A 22,906-nucleotide genomic window follows, 5' to 3' on the forward strand; every position below is an offset into this window, starting at 1 on the left:
GAAAAATTACAAGTAAATAAATTAACAAGAGCTGTAGATTTACAAATCTGCAGCTATTTTAATATTGTCTGATAAAAGTATTCGTCTGTAAATTGTATCAATTTTAAAACACTTATATGATATTTATTATCACTATTTGATGTATTCAATATTAGCTTTAGTTACACTTACATTTTTCTATATATATATATTCATTTGTTTAACATAAATATATATTTAGAATAATATACTTAATTTATTTTGCCATAATTTAATATATTATATGTATTGTACTTTATAGTAGTTTAATATATTGCAATATAAACGTATGGCTTCGTTTTGAACCTTTTAATTTTCAGAAGCAAAAATATGCAAAAATGATGTTCACTTTTGTTAGAAACTGGAATTTTAGTTTCTTTTTGCTGCTGTTACTTTTAAATATTTTATCACGTTCGAATGCTAGGAAAAGTAATTTATGCAACTAAAATGATATAACTAATTTCGAACTGACAGAAGTATGAATAACGGTTTGCTGCACTGACAAATATTAGTGATTTCATTTTATTTCCAATAATCTGCTAACCAGGCCACCAGCGGCCGAGCGGTAAAGTCGCTAAACACTAGTAGTTCGGTCCGAGGTTCGAATCCCGGGAACAGGCTGGCTGCATAGGCGTTTTCGTGGTTTTCCCCATATGTAAAGTGTTAATACCAGCCAGTTTCCCTTAGAAAGTACTCCTCGAAGGCAACCCTTGCTTCCGTGTAGTGTCCTAGGGCGGAATACGTAAATAATAATAATAATCTGCTAACCAATTTCAAACTAATCTTAAAGCTATTATTAGCAGAAGCAGCAGTTTGTAAAAGTTAAATTTAGAGTATTTGCAAAATTCAGGTGAGAGACGAGCTACTATTTAAGCAATTCAAATTTTCCTGTAAGATAGCTTGCATTTTAAACTATAGACTTCTATAAAATACGAGAAATTTTTTGTTTCATAAATATTTACACTTGAGATGCAAATACATTTTTCTTAGACTCATAGTTACAATTACTGCATTTTCCCAGGTTAGAGAATTTAAATGCGAAAATTCTTACTCAGAATTTGTATTTATTTTCCTAGTTGTTTGGGAAATAACGCTGAACTGACTGAAAACAAAAAAGACTATTTAAATCGTCATGAATCTAAAAAAAAAATACAAGTAGTTTTAGAAAGAATGGAAATCAAAGCTTGCTACTTCGTTTCAAAATGTTCTAAGAAATCTTTTTTTAAGGTACAAGCTGTTATGAATCTCTTCCATCTGTACAAGACGGTCAAATTCATATAACTATTGTAAAACGTATCTTCTCTACGAATATAAACTTAAGCACAAAGAGTAATAGATGCAAATGTAAATAAATGCTCAAAAATATTTTTTTTGTTTGAAAACAATTCACACTGATTAATTAAAAATATTTTGAGTATATTTATGTTACACCAAATGCATATAAATCACCATTACATAATGTAGCATTAAAACCATTGAAATGCTTAACTTTAAAAGTTGTACAAAAGTCAAGCTATATTACTTCCAATATGTAAAAAAGCTACAATGTCGTTATGATTTTCTTCTTTTTTTGTTACTATTTTAGTTACATTTGTTCTATTTTATATTGATTTCAAGAAATTATGCGCTATCGCTGATGTACAATATGTGTGTGTTTAGTTGAAAAGTATGTTTTTCAGGTGAGTAGTTTTGGAGGATGTCGTCATTTAAAAAAATTACAACAAAATAAGAGATATCCATAATGCAACAAACCGTTATAAAACAGAAGAAAGAATTTTACTTGCTGAAATTTTTTTCATTATTAGGACTTACAGAATGTCTACCAGAAACTCTATACTTTTCGTCTCTGAAAAATACAAATACAGTATTTTTTAGTATATTAATTTCGTGTAAATGATATATTAAGAATAAATACCAGATATAATATAATTTTAAAACTTCTGCTCTAGAATGAAATGTGAATATTATTTATACAGGCGTAGAATTTTATACAGAGTCAAATTTTGAAATTTTATAAGTACGCTGCATTTCTCAAAATTAAAAACTGGTTTCTAATAGGAATTTATAGCAAAAGTTTGATAAAAGAAGGCTAGTTTTGTCGGAGAAAGATAAAAATATATTATAGATATAAGTTCTATTGCTTTTATATTTAACATGGAATATTGGTCCACTTTAAGGAAAAGGGAAACTTCCATATTATTGTATTAAAAGGTCACTCATATTAGAAAGAAAGCTGATATTAGAGATAAAGTTACTTTAGTAATACACAGAGTTTATAGTCCACCTGCTTGCGAGTTACAAAAATAGATTTATACAAATAAAGTTCATCAAGGATCTTATTCAGATTAATAAATATTTACTTCGTTGTAACCGCGAGAAAATATTTATTTTTTCATTAATGAATTACAGTTCTTTTGATAATTTTAGCATTAAAATTAAAATTAAAGAAAAGATGAATAATTTTTAAAACTCTTGTATTTGAAAAATCAAAACAGCAAATTCGAATAAACTTTATTTACATAAAATATACTAACTATTCATGAAAGGATTCTAGAGCAGGCATTAATTACTAGGTAGCTGAGTCCAATAATTTGGATAATTTAGTTTGTAAAATAAAAGAAAACAACAACAACAAAAGGCGGCTTAAAGGTGGTAGCACACACACATACACACACACACACACACACACACACACACACACACACACAAAAAAAAAAAAAAAAAAAAAAAAAATCTGTTATATGTAAATATTTAATTGTGGCCAAAACTGGTTTAGACTGTATCATTTGTAATACTGCATTATTTAACAAATTATTTTCCGTGTAATGAGAATCACACTTTAATAAATTAAAGTTTAAAAAAGTATTAAGTTACACTTATACTTCTACATAACTGACAAAAAAATGAGTACTTTTTATTCTTCCAAACTATTAAAGAAATCGATGTATTTAAAATCAATAAAGAATATTTTTTATATATTTATATAATATATAATATACTTTTAATTTAAGATATACATAATATTAATATAAATATATAATGTTAATATTAATTTATATAATATAATTTTAATTTAAGAAAAATGTGATTGTATATTTCAACTAAAAAAGAATTGCGTTACTTTTCTAATTCATAACAAAGCAAACATTTTGTTCAACTTGTATTATATTGATTTATAGAAAATTTGGGATCATGTATTTCTGATTAAAATTCAAAAACAATTTATTTCCAAAATTTTCATTCCAAATTATTAAACTCAGCAGCTGTGGGTATATAACAAGAATAACTTTTAATCAATTATGGTTGAGCCTCTGAGTAATAAGTAGTACCATTTTATTAATAAATTGATATTCAATATAAACTTGAATAGATCCCATAAACTTCATAACAATGCTTTGATCGTTAAACTTTTCATAGAATCTACGTAACTTAACAATCTATTTGACACATTTTTTTATCATACTTTTCAACAATGTACTACATTTTCGATTTTCAGTGGCTGTTCATCATCCAGGTGTTCCGCTAGGTGGAGTTGAGTTGTTAGCAACTACAGCGTCCTCTGTCGTTGGGGAAGAAGTTGAAGCACCAGCTGACATGGAACGATAAATTTCTTCATTTCCTTTGCGCACTGTAAGGACAAAAAGAGATCCTTTAGTTCAACTGAAAGTACCAAACCTATTTATGTACTGTTTGCTTCTGAAATAAGGAAAAGCATTTTTAGTAAGCAGTTATTCTTGGACATAAAAACATTATTTATTGTTTAAAATAATTTAGAAAGAATAAAAATAGATATCGCGATTGATTCAATTAAAAACTGACTAATTTTCTTCGAACAGAAATTTATAAAAAAATTCTTTATTCGCCGATAAAGTCATGTTAAGCATTCTGAACAACATTTATTAAAGAACTGAAAATTTACCAATGCAGTTTCAACTTTCTGGAACTAGAAAACATTAATAAGGTACCAGATAATAATGATTTATGTGAAATAAAATCATTAAACAATCACTAAATTAATTAGGCAGTACAATGCACAATCAGCTTGCAAACTGCATATGGTTAGCAACGCCAAATGAGCAGAACTAGCACAACATTTAAAAAAATCTGAATCGACACCACATGACTTCCTTGTACGGCCTATTAAATTACGCATATTTTTTGCAGCATTTCGTTTAAACTTATTTCATCGAATTTCATTAGAGAAATATTTCTCATTCAATTAATTCAGTTCTCACTTCGAGGCAAGGAAAAGCTGTATAAAAACTCAAAACATTCCCATTAAAAATTGTGAAATATAAGAAAAGCTAAAAAACTAAGTACAGTTAAAAACCCTTAAAAACAATTTCACAAAACTTTTGGCCCCACTCGGTAAAACGACACTGACGTTGCAGCTGAAACTGACTTAATTCACTATGCTACTAAGTTTCATATGTAAACAAATGGCGGCGTGGTTAGTGATTAGTGGAACTTTAAACCCTTTGAGTGGCAATGATAGTTCATAATGGAAAAAAACTGGCATGTCATTTCAAGAAAGGTCCAATTTTGCGTCAAAATACCTATATTAGAACAATGCTATATATAAATTTAATACATATCCTAAGTCGCGCTTTCGAGACATGAAAAAAGCAAGTTGAATTTTGTCAATCAGCTTAGTAGAACGGGAGATATAGAACTGTCTCCCCCCACTTTTTTTTTTTTTTTTCCCGCAGTGTACAAGCACGACTATCCAAAAACAATAAAATTTAGAAAACATATACAAATATAACAGTAAGCAACGAAATAATATAACACATTTTGACCCTGATTACATACATTGCTTTACACGATAATACCCCTTTTAAAAATGACGAATATTCTGTATCATTTAGAAAATTTCTCATTTAACTTAAAAATGATGAATCATCTGTTACGTTTTAAACGTAAGCTATTTTTTGTGTCATTTTTTGAGACATATGTTGTTTTTTTATAACATCTTAGAAAAGTTCTTTATCATAGGCCAACTACAAATATATATTTGCAATTAGGTACATAAACATCATAAGATACCGTATTCGAATCAATTATAAAAAGGAAACTTTAGTAAGTATGAACGAAAATACTGTTATGATAGTTAAAAACCGATGATTGACCCTAATCTATAATAAAACTTGAAAAACTGGAGACTCTTGAGGCCGTATTACACATTCAAAACATTTTAGAAGAACAACTCTTTAGAGAAATTTTTCTGCTTGGCACATGATATGAAACAACCAATGACCTCGGACCATTTTGGGGTTACCACGTAAAGGGGAAACTAGTTAGTTCTCTAGTACAAATCATGATTGATAAAGGGGATTTGATGTTGATAGCTGATTGGTTGCTGAAAACAAACAACTTACGATATTTTACGAAAGAAAAGAAAAAATTATGCATCTTTCTTTCAAAGCAGGTTCAAAAATCGTCTGAAACAGTTGTTCGTCTGAAATAAATAGATGTGTGATACCAGCCTTAATTGACATTTAAAATTAATTCTAAACATTTTTTTATCTACCGAGAATTTATTTTTATTTCTAGAGCTTATAATGCTCACATGAAAGAGATAAATAAGAAATTCCAGTAGGATTTCAAAGTTACATTTCTAACAATATTAGTGAAATTTTCGTGCTGATTTGGTTATGACATTACTGACGTAAATAGACTTTACCAAGAACTGTTGTTATCCCATGCGAATGGAATAACGCAAGAAGAAACCATTACATTTTTTAGTGAAAAGAAAAATGAAACAAGCTAAATATTCGTTGAGGATAAAGAAAGATTTATTTACTTGAGCTTTATATAAAACTGGATTTCATTAAACTGTTTTTAAACTAAGTACATAAAGGGTGTTCATTATTAGAGAAATTTACTACCAATAAGGAATTTAGCTTTTTTAGTCCAAAGGGATTTGAATTCCGAAGGACAATTAGTTTCGTTTTGGCATTTTGCGTCGGACTCATAAATATCGGTTCACTTTTCAAACTGTTGCCACAAAATGTTAGAGTTCTGCATTATATTTGAAGAAATTAAATAATGAAAAATCTGCATAAATGTATGTATATTTCTCGTATTGTGATAAAACAACGGTACATAGAGTCATCGAATTTTGAATGACGTAATCCTCCAACGAATATGAGCATGTGGAAGACCAAATTTGAAATTTGAAATTTGTTTTATGATCGATTTCCTATTTTTTAAAACTTTGACGAATTTTTGATTAACAAACTCAAGGATTTCAAAGCGAGCAATGGCAACGTTGTGCAGAAAAAACATTTTTATCTCCAGCGCGTGAGTCTCTGTATCGGAAATTCTAAAGATATGCTCGTTTTAAAACTATTTTGCGATATTGCTGTTGCACTGGATCTTATGGTTTAAGTGCGAGGAACATGATATTTAATAAAGAAAGGTAACACACAAAATGTTAAAAAACGCTCCTTTGGACGTAATTTAAAATCTGAAACATTTCAGATTTTTTTTTTTGTTTTTTGTTTTTATTAAAACTGCTTTGTGATCGTGGAAAAATAAATGCCATATTTGGGTTTATTAGTACGAAATCTGCAAGAAACGTACGTAAAAGTTGCTAAGAGAAAAAAAAAACGGAATGCAAAAAAGCCTTTATTTTGTGCCAGAGTTTTTCATAAATATGAATCTGAAATATGCTAAACACTGTTATCAGTAAAGTTAATGTATTACATATTTCTTAAAAATATTACATTACCCTAGATAAACAACACGTTATTGAAATTATCATATTAACATCATTATTGCTGTTGTCTTCCTTTAAAGTTTACTTTAGTTCAGCCGTAAACAAAAGTTGCTAGGTTTTTCCTCAAAAAGCTTTCGACAAACTTTTAAAAATTCCTCTGCGAACAAAAGCTTAAGAATACATGCTGTAATGGATATTATATCTTTTTATCCATTACATATGTATGAGTTTATATACACGCATGTTATATATATTGAGAACCGTATGCATACTGATGGTATTAAGAAACAAGTAATGGAAAATAGCTAACAGTGATCTACTATATTAAGCAGCACGCAACTCAATGCAAAAAACAGGACATTTCTAACTGTAAATTAAATTTTATAGTGACAATTCAAAGAGGAAAAAAGTGGACTTCAAAAAGAATTTTTCCAGTGAATATTTACTTTATAAAGATGTATGGAATGCAGCAACAGTCTCAAACATTCTAAATACTTTGAATACGAATTAAGAAAAGTATGATTAAATTTTCAATTTTTAGATTTTAGTAACAGGATGTAAAGATAAACATTTGTCTAAATTTGTTACGCACTGACAGTTTTAAGGTAGTTCACTTTACAGATATATACTTTTACAGTCATTTCTCACAAGTTATTGCTGAGAAAAAATTTCAGTCCTTATCAGTTTCAGTACACTGCGCAAAAAAAAGGACAGTTTATATCTCCCGTTCTACTGGGGGGGGGATTGACGAAATTCAGATTGCGTTTTTTATGTCTCTGAAGCGCGACTTAAGATATATATTAGATTTATATACAGCATTGTTTTGAGTTAGGTATTTTGACACAAAACCGGATTTTTTTCTGAAATGACATGCAAATGTTTTTCCATATTTCGGTTCTATTATTCAGATGATGCCAAAATACCAAGTTTTGTAAAAATCGCAGGAGTAGTTTTTTAAACATTAGCTCTCAAAATTTTAGCTCCTCAATATTAATCAAATCTGGTATATATTTATTACTCTCTCTCTTTTTATTAAACTTATTTGATTCTTTCTTTCACATTTCGAAATTTAGATTCGTTCCAAATAAAATTCGCCCATTTTTTATGATCTATTTTTATAATTTTCATTTTAAAATAATTTTTATAAATTTTTCGAAAAATATTTTGATTTTTAACCTAAAAAAGTTTTACCATCATCTTGAATTAGATGTATTTCTAAGCATACCTGCAAAACATTACAGTTTTTTATTCAAAACTTTCTAGGATATACGTGGATTAACATATTGGCGCGTTCTGAAATTTGGCATCTTTTTTATATAATCATTTTTTTTGCGCACTTTCCTAATTCTTGGCGCAAACTGAAAAAAATGAGCCAAGATAAACTTTCAAATTTCTCCATAAATTTCTCACCAAAAATTACAAATAATAGTAAGGCATAATTTGAGTCATAGAATCGATATATGGAAAAAACTGGTATGTTTGTTTCAGAAAAAGTCCGGTTTTGTGTCAAAATACCTAAGTTAGAACAATGATGTATATAAATCTAATACATATCCTAAGTCGCGATTTCGAGGTATAAAAAACGCAAGTTGAATTTCATCAATCGGCCCAGTAGAAGGGGAGATGTAGAACTGCACCATTTTTTTTTCGCAGTGTACACGAGTAAGCGTTATATTTTTACACTGCACATCTGTGCACCGCTATGCATGCTTTTAGCATATAAATATAAAGAAAACAGCGATTTCCGTTTCAAAATCTTTACGTAGGGAAGAAGTTTAAGTATTGATGATCGATTGCATAGAGAAATTTTCTTTTTTAACTCTATTTCAAGTGCTGTAAATTGTTAGAAACAATAGCAACATAAAAGTTAAATTTCGGTGCAGGTAAAACAACATATATAAACTTAAAAACATTGTTATTGTGTATAATATAGTTCAAGAATTAGTGAAAGTTCTGAAATACTCGATGATCTTATTTTTGTTTTTAATAATTTTTTTTTTCTCATTTTGTTACAGCAGTCGCCAATAGTTATTCAAAATTAAATGGAAAATAGTAAAAATTATAACTGTCATAATTATGCTTACATTTCGTAAAGTAACGACATACTCCATTCGCCAGTAAAAATTTACTCTTATATAAATAAAAAAATCTCATGTGTACACCACATGACTTCCTTGTACGGAATATTAAATTATACGCATTTTTTCTTGCATTTCATTTAAACTTATTGGATTGAATTAAATCTACTTCGCCGAAACCGCATAAACCACAATAGAATAAATGCATTCTGTAAAATTCACTCTAGTATGTGTTTATCATTGCGACACTCTGGCCGCTAGACTCACTTAACAGTATTATATTTTGTTCATAACTCATAATGCACAAAATTTATATCATTTAAAGAATAGAATTATCTAATCGTTGCCACATGTTCTACTCAAATAATATCATAAAGCTAGAATGATGTATAAAAGAAATTAAGCAAACAAAACAAAAAAGAAACAGTTTTTCACAGACGATTGAGTATTTCTCATTCAATTAATTCAGTTCTCACTTCGCGAGAAGACAAAAATACATAAAAACTCAAAATATCTATATTAAAAATTATGAAGTAAATAAATCTTAAACACTTATTTCCTCGAAAAATTTAAGAAAGGATTAAGCATGATTTAATTGGCAATAATAAATGAAGGCGTTATCTTTGTTGTTGCGAAGCTAAGTTTCTCTAGATTGGCAACAAATCCACTAGTTTGCTGTTTCAAATGTAAACAATCAATGTCGGCCATGAAAATAAAGGCTTAGCGGCACTTAAACAACTTTAAAATTGTTGATAATTCTAAAAATATTGCATACAGATTTCTAAAGGCATAAAATCCTTAACCGGAAGATAAAAACAACATAATTCGATCATTTTTAAAGCAAAAAATGTACAATTTACAAATATATGTGAGTAAAGAAACTGAGATCACTGAGCCGGGTAACAAAGTAGATATATATATAAATATATTTATATACGTTTGGAGCGACCGATTGCAACCAAGATACGAGGTGCACATCTACATGTTATAGCAGTCCTATATACAAAATTTCGACGTTCTGAGGCTACTCGTTTTTGAGTTATGCGAGATACGTACGTACGTACATACGTTCGTACAGACGCCACGAAAAATTCTCTTCGAAATTTATTTTAAAGCATTTTTATAATTATTTTGGAGGAAACGAGTCTTTTATTCTGTTCTTACGTACAGATATCACGGAAAAACATCGTTAAATTGCATTCGATAGCGGTCAAAATGGATATTTTCGTTGAAATATGCTGCCTGAAACTTCTCGCGATTAGAATACTTCCTTTTTACTTCGCACAAGGAAGTAAAAAATTAAATATATTAGCGATTACAACGTATATAAGATATGCTGAGTGTACTAAAAAAAAAAGTACGTTTCATAAAAGGCAGCAGAATAAACCGAATCTGAAGGGCGGGGATTGCACAATATAGCAAACGTAATTTAAAATTTTTAAACAACTTTGTTGATTGAAAATACTTACAGTCATATAAGTGTGCATAAAGACCAATTTAGTGGCCACTATTAGCAATTTAGTGGAAATACATAGGCCTACAGTACCAGGCCAATGAGTTGCGTTAAGTCTATCTGTTCATGAAATTCTAACCTCAGTCATTGCTCTTTTAACTATTTAAACTCATAAAGCGGATTATGGGCCAGATGTGTCCAGAAATGTTATAATGATACTAAAAGAGTTATATGACGTATTGACTACAGTATTAAAAAAAAAAAATCTGAAATGTTTCAGATTTTAAATTACGTCCAAAGGGGCTTTTTTTAACATTTTGTGTGTTACCTTTCTTTATTAAATATCATGTTCCTCGCACTTAAACCATAAGATCCAGTGCAACAGCAATATCGCAAAATAGTTTTAAAACGAGCATATCTTTAGAATTTCCGATACAGAGACTCACGCGCTGGAGATAAAAATGTTTTTTCTGCACAACGTTGCCATGGCTCGCTTTGAAATCCTTGAGTTTGTTAATCAAAAATTCGTCAAAGTTTTAAAAAATAGGAAATCGATCATAAAACAAATTTCAAATTTCAAATTTGGTCTTCCACATGCTCATATTCGTTGGAGGATTACGTTATTCAAAATTCGATGACTCTATGTACCGTTGTTTTATCACAATACCAGAAATATACATACATTTATGCAGATTTTTCATTATTTAATTTCTTCAAATATAATGCAGGACTCTAACATTTTGTGGCAACAGTTTGAAAAGTGAACCGACATTTATGAGTCCGACGCAAAATGCCAAAACGAAACTAATAGTCCTTCGGGATTCAAATCCCTTTGGACTAAAAATTACAGTTGCTCTTAAATTAGCTTTTTAAAAGCAGAAGCAGAAAGAAGCAAGAAAGAAAGCAGTTTTAATTCATGTTAATTTAACATTTTTAAAATTAATGTAAATATAAAGATCTTAAGAGAAACTGCAATTTTTGAGTGTTGTGGTCAAGAAGTCATATAATTATTTTATTTCATACGTTTTAGTGCGAATCAAGTTAATAAAAATAACCTTTAGATTAAAAGTTTTTCTTTTTTATATTTTATTAGTCCAAAGGGGCTTTGTCCCTGAAGGACTATTGTTTTCGTTTTGCGATTTTGCGTCGGACTCATAAACGTCGGTTCACTTTTCAAACTGTTGCCACAAAATGTTAGAGTCCTGCATTATATTTGAAGAAATTAAATAATGAAAAATCTGCATAAATGATTGTCTATTTCTCGCATTGTGATAAAACAATGGTATATAGAGCCATCGAATTTTGAATGACGAAATCCTACTGCGAATATGGGCATCTGAAATCCCAAATTTGGAATTTGTTTTATTATAGATTTTATATTTTGTAAAACTTTAACGAATTTTTGATTTACAAACTCAGTGCTTTAAAAGCGAGAAATGGCAACGTTATATATAAAAAAAAATACTTTTATCTCCAGCTCGCGAGACTGTATATCGGAAATTCTAAAGATATGCTTAATTTAACATTATTTTGCGATATTGCTCTTGAACTGAATTGTATGGTTTAAGTGCAAAGAACATGATATTTAATAAATAAAGGTAACACTCAAAACGTTAAAAAAAACGCCCCTTTGGACGTAATTTAAAATCTGAAACATTTCAGATTTTTTTTTTTTTTTTTTTAATTTTTTTTTTTTTTTTTTTTTTTGGAGATGAACTTTTTTAAATTTACAACATTTTTAGCTCAAAGCGCGTTAGCCCAGAAGGGCTATTAATTTCGTTTTGGTATTTTGCGTTGATTCACTATAAACGGCGAATCACTTTTCAAATGGTTGCCACGAAATATTATCGCCCTGTATCATATTTTAAAAAATTAAATAATGAAGAATCTGCATGAATGTACGTATGTTTCTCACATTGTGATAAAACAACGGTACCTAGAGCCATCCAATTTTGGATAACGTACGTTTCCACCCGAATACGGGCATCTGGAAGCCCAAATTTAGAATTGGAATTATCTATTTTATATTTTGTAAAGAAATAATAAGTTATTGATTAAGAAACTAAACGATTTCAAAGCAAACGATGGCAACACTGTACGGAAAAAAAAAAAAAAAAATGTCTCTAGCCCGTGAGACTGTGTATTGGAAATTATAAAGATATGCTCTTTTAAATATTTTGTGATATTTCTCTTCAATTGAATTTAACGGTTTAAGAGTGAAGAATATGCTATTTAATAAGTGAAGGTAACGCACAAAACTTTATAAAAGGCCCCTGTGGGCATAATGTAAAATGTGAAAGCTTTCATATTTTTAGTTTTTTTTTTAAATTTTAGAATTATTTTAAATTAAAATTTTTTATGGAAATTCTTAATGTTTTGTTTATATTCTTCAAGTAGTTTTCAGCGCCATCTATTAACGAGAGGATAAACGAATTCTTTCGCGTGCCATTGCAAGCAAGCGAATTCAGCAGAACGTAGTGTTATGATAGAGATTTGTGCCTTAAAAATAGCCTTTAATTAAATGCAGAACATTATTAAGGTTTTTTATATTTAGTTAGCAATTTTTGGTACAATTGAAATTAAAATTGTTTTATATCTCCGTGCAATGCAACACGAGACTCATTTGAAGAGAAAGCTTAGCCGGAAAAGTTAAAGTACAGGGGTACCCGCATTTAACATTTAATAAATAGATATGTCTTAATACTCTTTTGCTACTCAGAAAAATCGAAAAAATGGGAACTGCCAGAATGTTTTCATGGAATATTAAAAAGCTTATAAAAGCCAGATTAAAACAGCTCATTTCAGTTGTTTACTTAGTTGTTGTTGTTGACTGTAGCGAATACGCAGTGAGATCGGATAAGCTTTCTCTGCTTTGGATTGTGTTCCATTTAAAGTTTTAGTAGTTTAAAATATAACTATTGTTTAATTTCTTGGAATAAGAATAAATTTTATTAACTTTTTATCGACTCATGCATTCAGTCCGTTACGAACCCGTACGCACGCAACAATATGAAATACGATTGCAGGTGATATCAACTGAGTTAGACTTCGACAGTTTGTGTAAAAAATGCAAACACATCCCTGCTCCTAAATAGTGTCACTATAACGCAATATTGTTTTGTTTTCACATAAAGTATCTGTAATATATTGATTTGCTCTAAATATTATTTCAAATTAGATTTTTCTAAGGGTGGGACATGGATCCTGAGAGTACTAACGTTTGAATAGTATGATAAGAATTATGGAAAGCCATTTTTGCAGTTTAGGCGAAGGAACCAATGATATTGTTACGTTTTTCTCCTGCTGACACCAGTTGTTACGTTATTTGCTTCCTTCACGTTCGTACGGGGTTCGTAGATTTGGAGTGAATAATGACGACACTACTTGATAAAGTATCGAAACACACTTTATTTACCAATATTAATGAGGACAGCTCCAAAACACGTTTTACAGTCGTCGATGAACTACTATAAACACGCTGACATGATCAGCGACACAGCCTTCCGGTTATCAGGCTATCACGGTGGAGACAGCTTCACTGCAAAGCACTAGAGTACAGCTCCCGACTCTGCTCGGTCGTTCTCGGAGCTCTACGTACTCTTGAGAATCTCCACGCTACAACTCGACGACACACAGAGCACAACTCCCGACTCTTCGGTTCAGGCGTTCCCGGAGCTCAGCACGCTCTCTCGACGATGCACTAACGGTGATACACTAAGAGACTCCTTCGGTGAACTCGGCAACCCACTCGGCACTCGCTGCCCGGCTGTCAACTCGATCGACTCCGCAGGGATTGACTCGCTAGACGAGACACCAACTCGATACTAACTATCTCGCACTTGACGAGGCACTTTCACTCGCCTTCTCGACGAGGCACACACACTCGATGAGAGACACACTCCCTCGATACTAACTGACTGCGGACCAGCAGGGTTTATATAGCTTTCGGATTCTGTTCGAGAACATTCTGGGCTAAACCGGTAAGAATTCGTTCAGAAGGTTATCCAACCGTCCATGGTACATCGCCAATTTTGTCGCCAAATGCGCGATTTCTCGCCAAATGTGGCAACCCTGCCTTCCCTGACCATTTTATGGCAACCTTAAAACTGCTTTGCGGGGAAGCCAGCTCACCGCGCCTTTACATTTCGTAACAATATCATCTTTCTTCCGTTCTATTTGTTCTATTTTACATAAGCAACTGAAAGCTATAGCATATAAATATTTCAGATTTTTGCGTTTTATATGCAATCATGATTATTAAAATAATTACAGTATTTATTAAAGAAGCTTTTAATCTTAAAAATGACCTGTATATGTTACCGTGAGAGACCGAAATTGGAGAATGTCGACTTTCACCAAAGAATATCATCATTCACCAAATATGTCGGTGAAAGATCGAATATTTCACTACATTCTTGTATATTCGGACCCTCGCCGGTGTATGTCGACAATCACAGATATGCTCTGGTGAAAGTCGAAAAGAGAGGTCATAAAGTGCCATAATAGTTTAAGTTGTTGCAATAAATAAGATTTGAATCACATAATTTAGTAAGTTTTTTATTACTGTTATTTTATTTTCTCATTTAGAACGACGTACTGTACAATGAAGTAAGTTTTTAACTTCTATTATTTTCCTTTCTCATTTTGAATGTATTGTGTGTTTTAGGTTCTCACGTTCTCAAGTTCTTATTTCAAGTCTCAAGTGCCTTTATTCGCGACTGAATTACGGAGAAGAAAGTATAATATTGTTATATGTTCAACATTCACCATTAGTACATGGTGAATGTCGACATTGACCGGTGTAAGTCAGAAATAAGAGTATTTGGAAAATATTTCGGACATACACCAAGAGACTATGTGAATGTTGACATTGACCGGTGAAAGTCGACATTCTCTAGATTTCGGTGTTTCACCGTAACATATACATAATGATTCTTAGGATGAAAAATAAAGCAATTTTGGTTAAAGTTTGCTTTCATTCAGAAGGGAACGAAGCTTAAGATACAAAGCAATTTTCTTTTCCCTTAGGCACTTTTCAATTAACTTTTCAAGGCTTCTGAATTTCTTTTGAAGCCTCTACGTGACCATTGGTTTAAAATAGTCTTGAAGTAAAGCAGTGGACGTAATTCAGTTTCGAAAGTTTTCTTCCTCTTATCACTGTATTGATCTGAAATGCGAGACGACTAGATTGTGAGTCTTGGCACTCCCACGCAATTGGATTGTCCGGGGATTTAGGCTGTAAACCACCTACGCCGGAATCAATCTAAAATGTCAGAGTTCGTCTGAGTTCGTTAACCATTACAAAATGGTTACATTTAAGACGTAAATTTTCAGTCCTTCCTTTAAGTATGGAAACAGTAAATCGAGAAGTACAATATGAAATTTGAAATAGTAATAGCATAACAAGTAAGAAAAACATTTTGGTTTAAAAATTTTCATAGATCAGTTTTGCCAAACTAAAACAGAGTAGTGACGATAATCAAAGATGATCTGTTGTTTCATGGAAAATTATAAAATTTGAACCACCAAACTTAGCTTGAATTGTGAAATCAGTCCTGCCGTATCGCTTTGGAAAATTGAAACATTATTGCTTGAAAAGTAAAAAACATCTGCCAGTTATAAACTTCAACAAAGCATTTAACATATTTATCTTCGATTCTTGGGACGAAGACAAAGCTTTGTTTATATTAAACAGCATTCGTGTTTTTGAAATTGAGGTTAAACCAATATATGAGTTTCCTTCATGTAAAAACAAATGTAAAAGTATAAGTTGAAATGGTTACTTTTCTAAGCTATGAAGAAGCACAGCTTGTTGCTCTTCAATACCAACAAGCAATACCAATACAGAGTGATTGTTTTCTAAATTCAAAAGCATATTACAAAACAATAGATAGTGCAACAAAGAAGTTGATCTGTATAAATTCAGTATGATTCATTAAAGCTTCAGTCACTTAAATATGAATCTGCATGTGATGGGGGTTAATTGGTTGGTTGATGTAACTAAAGCAAAGCAAGCGTGGGCTGCCGTCCAATCGGTATAGTGGTTAGCGTCGCTGACTGCCGTGCCGAAAGGCCCGGGTTCGAATCCCGGAGAAGGCATGGATGTTTGTAAATGTATAGTGTCGGAACAGCAGGGCGGCACTCTAAATATGCGGCGAGCTGAAAGCCCTCTCGTGTGGTTTGGAGAAAGGGGAGAGGTGTGGGAGACCTCCCTTTTTTTGGTGCTCTCCATCAAAATTGGAGGCGGAACTGAGCTAAATCGCACTGTCATCTGTAAAGTCCCAATCACATTACGTTTCCGATACGAGGGACTTGACGACGAAAGGGATTCTTGACGAAAGGAAACACTTCTCAGAACCCGCACACTTCCAGGAAACCCACGTCGCTAGGTTACCGGCAAATAGTAATCGATTATTGCTCAGACTGGGATCACGTGATTCTTCAGGAGCAGAAATTTCGTCTGATTGATTGACGAAATGAATCAGATTGTATTGCATTGTAATCAATTAGATCTGATTGACGAAATCAATCAGATTGTCCCGCGTAGATGAAATCAATTTCGTCTACGCGGGGCAGAGCTGCAGCCGAAACATTTTCGGCAAGGTTTCAAAAAGTCCCGCGTAGCCGGTACATCGTTTCCGTAGCCAGGCTGGACTTCGCTTCCAGCAGGGCTCTTTATTCTAAGAATCCTCCCGTTTAAACTAGAATCTCGCTTCTTAGAAAAGTTACGTCTAGCAAGGATGGTTGCTAGATGTGATAAAGACCTCGAAGCAAGGCAGTTGCCAACGACAGGCATATTCTGTGCGCTTCTTGCAAGTAGGAATCTTGTGGGCTTGGCTAATGTTACTGTCAGACAAGTGAGCATAAGTAACAACAATAACAAGAAAGGGCTAAGTGGTAAAAAAGTGATGTCTTCTTGAAGGACATTTTAAAGGAAACGGGTTAGTATTCCACGTTATAATATGAAAAGAAACCTCATGAAAACGCCTGTTTAATTATCCCATTCAAAGCAACCGTCTATTTAGGCCATGATTCGAAACGGGGCTGAAATTTCAGTACTCATGAGCTCGTCTCATGAGCTCTAATGAGCTCATGATTGATCTCAAGAGCTGAATAATACTGCCTAAATTTATTTGTTTTAAAAAGATAAATATAACTTAAGAAATGTGTGCTATAATGCATGTTAATTAGGTACTAGGCATTTGTGTTATCATTTCATATACGCTGTACATTGTTTAACATACGTAACATAATTAACTAGCCAGAAATCTAACAAGCAACAAAACTGTATAAAATGTGTTATGTCTTTTGTTTAAAGAAAACGTTTTCTTATGCACTAAAATTACATAAATAAAATTTTAAAATTAAGAGAAATTTTCAGAAATGTATAGTTGTGGATTAGTAGTTATTCTCTGATAAAAGACATCATTTTTACGTAAGTAACTCTTCAGTGCCCCATGTCAGTGAATATTTGATATCAATAATATAAGGCATAAACACTGGAGAATATTTTACATTAGAAACGCAGGCAATATTAAAAATTAATAGCTGCAAGGATAATTGCAAATATTTAGGTATATTAATAAAAAATTGGGCTGACTTTTCATTTAACAATATGTTCTTTCCTCTCACGAATTAAGATTAACTCTAAGCCCGGATTTTAACTGCGGTTAACCAAAAATAGTTTTCAAACGGTTACAAATAATCGCATTTTGAAAAGTGTTTAAGAACCGCCACGGAATTATAATGCAAGAGGGTATTATGCTGTACATCCCATTTGTAAGAGAATCCATTAAAATGAATTTAAATGATATTTTATTGTTAGTGAAATGAAAAACGAAAGAATTTAATTATAGTAGCAATAGTAATAATTAATTTTGATAACAAAAGCAAAGATGATATTGCTGATGACATACTTCCTTAGTACAAATCGGTATTTGTTATATTTTGGGACTTAACAACATTAGAGAATGAGAAATGTTATGCATTCTTTGTGGAAATGTTAAAATGTTATCACTCCCGTTTTATTGAAAATATCTGACATAAATTTTAGACTAAAATATATTATGCAGATGAGTGATATTAAGAAACCATGAAATTTGCGGAGCAACCTGAAATAGCATCAAAGACGCGATGTAAAAAAAAAGAAATAAAGAACAGAAATAAAAGGAAAGAGAAAAAGGAATAAAAGCAAAGGGCGAAAAGTAGGAGAGAGAAGGAAAAAAAGACAGATAGAATTGGCATATATATCTATCTAACGTATAAGATAAATAAAAATAAGAACTTACCAAGCTAAGAAAGCAAAAACGATAGGCAGAGAGAGATATACGGAGAGCAATATAAGGATGAACAGTAAGACTGATGAAGTAGATGCCAGAAATGATATCAGCTCTTAGTTTTTGCTGCTGTACTAGTTTGTTGCCATTTTGCTTCAGTGTACTAGTGTTGCAACATCTTATTTCTTTCAATAATAATACAGAATCCGAGCAGATATATTTCCGAGCAGATCAATCTAAACTAGATCTTTATTAATTTTTTACCAATATATAATGTAACCCTGCTCTAAGTTAAAACATAGTAATCAATTTAGAAAAACTCCGTAGCAAAATGGCTGTGCGTTATACAAAAGTTATTCTAGTTGCAGTATTGTCGTAAAGTAATTAAATTGGGTAACTCTCTTGAATTGAATCTTAACAGAACAGAATATTTTTCAGATGGTATCAAGAAATATGAATTTTGAGAAATCATTATTGTAACTGTTTTTTATCCTATCATTTGCTAAAACTCCAAATGAAATTATACAGTTAAAATTAAAGCAGGTAAATATTCGAGAGTATAAACTCAGCGGATAAAATCATCTTTAAGGGAAACAACCAGAACTTTTCATTGTTAGGTAAAATGGTTGTCCCGGTGAGGATACTGCACATTTATCACGTCTCCCGCATCGAAAACCCTAATAACTCTACAAGTGTCTCCAGGACTAAAAGTGGTGGACGATAATTCGCTACCACCAGCATTTGACGACTGGGTCCCCTAATCCCAGTTGCGCTTTAAAAGAGAGAGTATGTAAGATATTTTCTCCTGTTTTTCCGCATGTCTCCGTGGTGTAACTGGGAGCATACAAAATTGCTGCCTTGGAAAGATTTTAATACATTGAAATATAATAGATACTCTTGTAGTTATAAATCCATTTATTATAGTTTTAATTAATTAAAGATATTAAATGGAATTTAAGCATTGAATATTACATAGATAGTATTGAAAATTCACTTTTGTTTTATGAACTCTCTGTTTGTAAATAAAGAATTTTAGTAATAAAATAATTTAGGAGGAAGAAATTATGTTTCAGCGATTTTATTACTAACAGAACTCATAAGACCTAATGAAGTTTGAAATCAAAATATGTTGGCATAATTATTAGATCTAGAAACAGTTAATTTGAATACTAATGTTCACATGCAAAATAAAGTTTTCATTATATTGCTCATAATTAATTTTTTTTACAATCCATTGCTACTTTTATTAAATTTTCATCTTCTAGATTATTATAAACTTATTTCCTGATTTATTAAAACAATTTTGAAATAAAATAATTTGCTAAAATGCAATGCATATTTTTTGCATTGCATTTAATGCAGAAAATAATGCATATTTTCTGTATTACACGCAAAGAGAAATTTGGATATTACCTGAAATATTAAGAACATGTATAATTGAAATAACTATTTATTAAACTTACAGGATAGAATAAATAAACAAAAAAAAATGATACATTCTTCTGCTTTCGTAAAGCATACATGACTACAAAGTAAAACAGACACATGTAATTATGAAAGTACTCATGTGTAACACATGGATGCACATCACGTAAAAGAAGCATAAGTACAGGAAACGATATATTTACAGTAAAATAACTATTGTTATAATTAAGTTTGGTATAATTAATTTAAAAGAAATGTCAAGTGAATGTATGTAAACATGTAATTTCCCAAAACAGTCGCAGCTTTGACCGTGCAGAGAGGAAGTCGACAAATATATTGTAAACAGGTGTAGAGAATATATTCAGCAGGAGAATAAATCTAGATATTCAATGAGTATCATATGATTGTGAAAGCAATTTTTTCAGCTATGTACAGTGCTGGTTATAACTGAAAATCGAAAATTCATAACTTAAAAGCAAAACAGCTATAGTAAATTTCTCAGGATGAAGTTTCAAATATACGTTTTCATTCCCCAATTTGAAGACTGCTCAAACGAAGACTTATCTCTCAATCAATCAGGAAGAACTCCATTCCTGCCCTAAATTGTAACCGTGTTATTTCCATTACCATAGCCAAACTGAGGGCAAAACACTTTAGAGGAATGAAGATATTCCCTAAAGAACTTCATTCCTGCCCTAAATTGTAACCGCGTTATTTCCATTACCATAGTCAGCTGAGGGCAAAACACTTCAAAGGAATGAAGATATTCCCTGATAGCCAGCGGGATTATAACAGCTGTCCTCACTGTATCGATAACTTTCTCCAGACCATCTCTTTGACTGTACTGCTATTTTGGCCAGGCTCCTCAGTATAGATATAGCTAACTCGCCCCAACTGCTCTATTCTTCAAAGGGTATTGATGTTGCATGGCTGTTCTGGATGCTTTCGGTCCTATTTGACTCCTATGCACTGACTACTCAGACAAGACAACAACAACAGACTGATCAAAGCAACATGAGGACTGCTGACCCAAGAAAGACAACAAATAGAATAATATCAACCTCCGGGAAAGAAATCTACTATTTACCAGCCACCAAAGGAAAATTGAGGCTAGCAGATCAAATGGGATTTATTTCTAAATATCAAGATAATTTTAATTTTACTGTGACGAAGTTTTAACACTACGACATTTTGCATGAGACTGCTACGTACGATTTTAAAGTTCTTAATAAGATTTTATGATAAACTTAAGTGTTACTAGCTGCTTTAGATAATGTTTTAAGACAATAAAGTTGTACAGAAGTTATAAAACAGTAAAGTTCTAAAGAAAATATATTGGAATCACGGAAAGCAATTCTATTTACTAGCGAATATTCACATTTCGGATCCACAGTTCTCGGGATCTGACTTTCGAATGATCTGGATCCTTTTACCCCTATCTTTGCCCAAAGTATTTGCTGTTATTAAAGTATTAGAATTGAAATTTCAAATGGTGTCATGGATGGTAAGAAAATATGGTAAAATTTACCAACTGCAGTTTGTTACAAAATTTTCATTTGAATTTGAAGATATAAAAAATGGCTGTGCGACAAAAGTAAAATTTTACAGCAGCAGTAGAAAATACCTGTCACCTTCCTTACAAGAATGTTAAAAGAAGTTTGAAAAACGCTGAATTAAATGGATCCTAGTTACATCGATCACATAATGTTTTGTTGATTTCCGACATGTGGATTGTGACGAATGGGGTCTTTTTTCTTTTTTGGTTGCTGCTGTAAAATTTGACTTTTGTCACATATCTCTTTTTTTTTCATCTTCCGATTTATTTAAAAGTAATGATTTAAGAAGGAAAGCGAAATTCAATCATCGAATGCATTTGATTTTGAAAATGCCTTCTGAGCTATATATGATATTAACTATAGATGAGTTAGATCAAAATAAGCATAATAAATTAATTATTTGTTTATAATTTTTGGCATGGTTGTAAGTATCCATCCCTTCATAGGAGGCAAAGGAGGCCTACCAGGTGCCTCTATAATAAAGTGACCACCACTTCTGGCCTTAGAAGTGGCCAAGACGAAGTCGTCTAACAGCTCGCTATTGGAAGAAAAAAAAACGTTTAGTTAGTTAAGTTCTTTAGAGGAATGAAATACAACCAACCTGAATTTGCTGTCACTGAAAATTTAGATTGAAAAAATATTGCAAAAACTTTGTACAGTCATTAGTTATTTTTATTTAAAGTGCAGGAGACTTAAAAATGAGCTATACCCTACCGGGGCTTCAACCTGGGATTCTCGAATACACGCTAGGTATGCTACTGTTGCACCACGACGACATGCTGGAAAGAAGGGAGAAATTATCTTATACACTCACCCCTTTTAAAAACGATTGGGGATTAGGGAACCCAAACGACAAATCCTGGTGGTGACGAATTATTACTCACCACCTTTTAATTCGGGCGCCATTTGTAGATTCATTAGGTTATTTTGGTACAGGAGACGTAAAAGATGAGCAATGTCCTCTCCAGGAGTCGAACCTGAACCTCTCGAATACGTGCCGAGTGAGCTACCGTTACACCCCGAAGGCATGAAATTACAACGAATTTGGGACCATTACCATGAATTTACCTGGTTTCATTACCATGAAATTACCGTTTGGCTGTGCATGTATAATACAAATAGATCAAACCCAGAAAATAACTCTCCAAAATCGACTAGCCAAGGAAAATAGTATCTTCCAAGCAGAATTACACGCAATTCGAATGGCAATAGAATACTCAATCGATAACAATTTACAAAAAATCAATATTTTCTCAGATAGTCAATCCGCAATACTAGCTCTACAAAATCCCATACACACATCTGAAATAATCCAAGATATTTTTAACAAAACTATCCAATATCCTCAAATATCACCAAACATTTATTGGATAAAGGCT

At 31.7% G+C, this 22,906-nt stretch overlaps 1 protein-coding gene across 3 annotated transcripts in view; it reads right to left on the bottom strand.

Moving 5' to 3' along the window:
• Positions 1–3,114: 3,114 nt before the first annotated feature.
• Positions 3,115–22,906, bottom strand: part of LOC118195097 (uncharacterized) — a 183,699-nt gene continuing 163,907 nt past the window's right edge. For all 3 annotated transcript variants that reach the window (XM_085827608.1, XM_085827606.1, XM_085827607.1), the window contains exon 2: positions 3,115–3,646. In XM_085827608.1, the coding sequence (XP_085683734.1) occupies positions 3,525–3,646 (122 nt within the window). In that variant the 3' untranslated portion in view covers positions 3,115–3,524. The remainder of the gene's footprint in view (positions 3,647–22,906) is intronic.

This window comes from Stegodyphus dumicola, chromosome 12, assembly GCF_044657685.1.
Source record: "Stegodyphus dumicola isolate Sdum_Otavi_A_Nest chromosome 12, ASM4465768v1".
Taxonomy (NCBI): Eukaryota; Metazoa; Arthropoda; class Arachnida; order Araneae; family Eresidae; genus Stegodyphus; species Stegodyphus dumicola.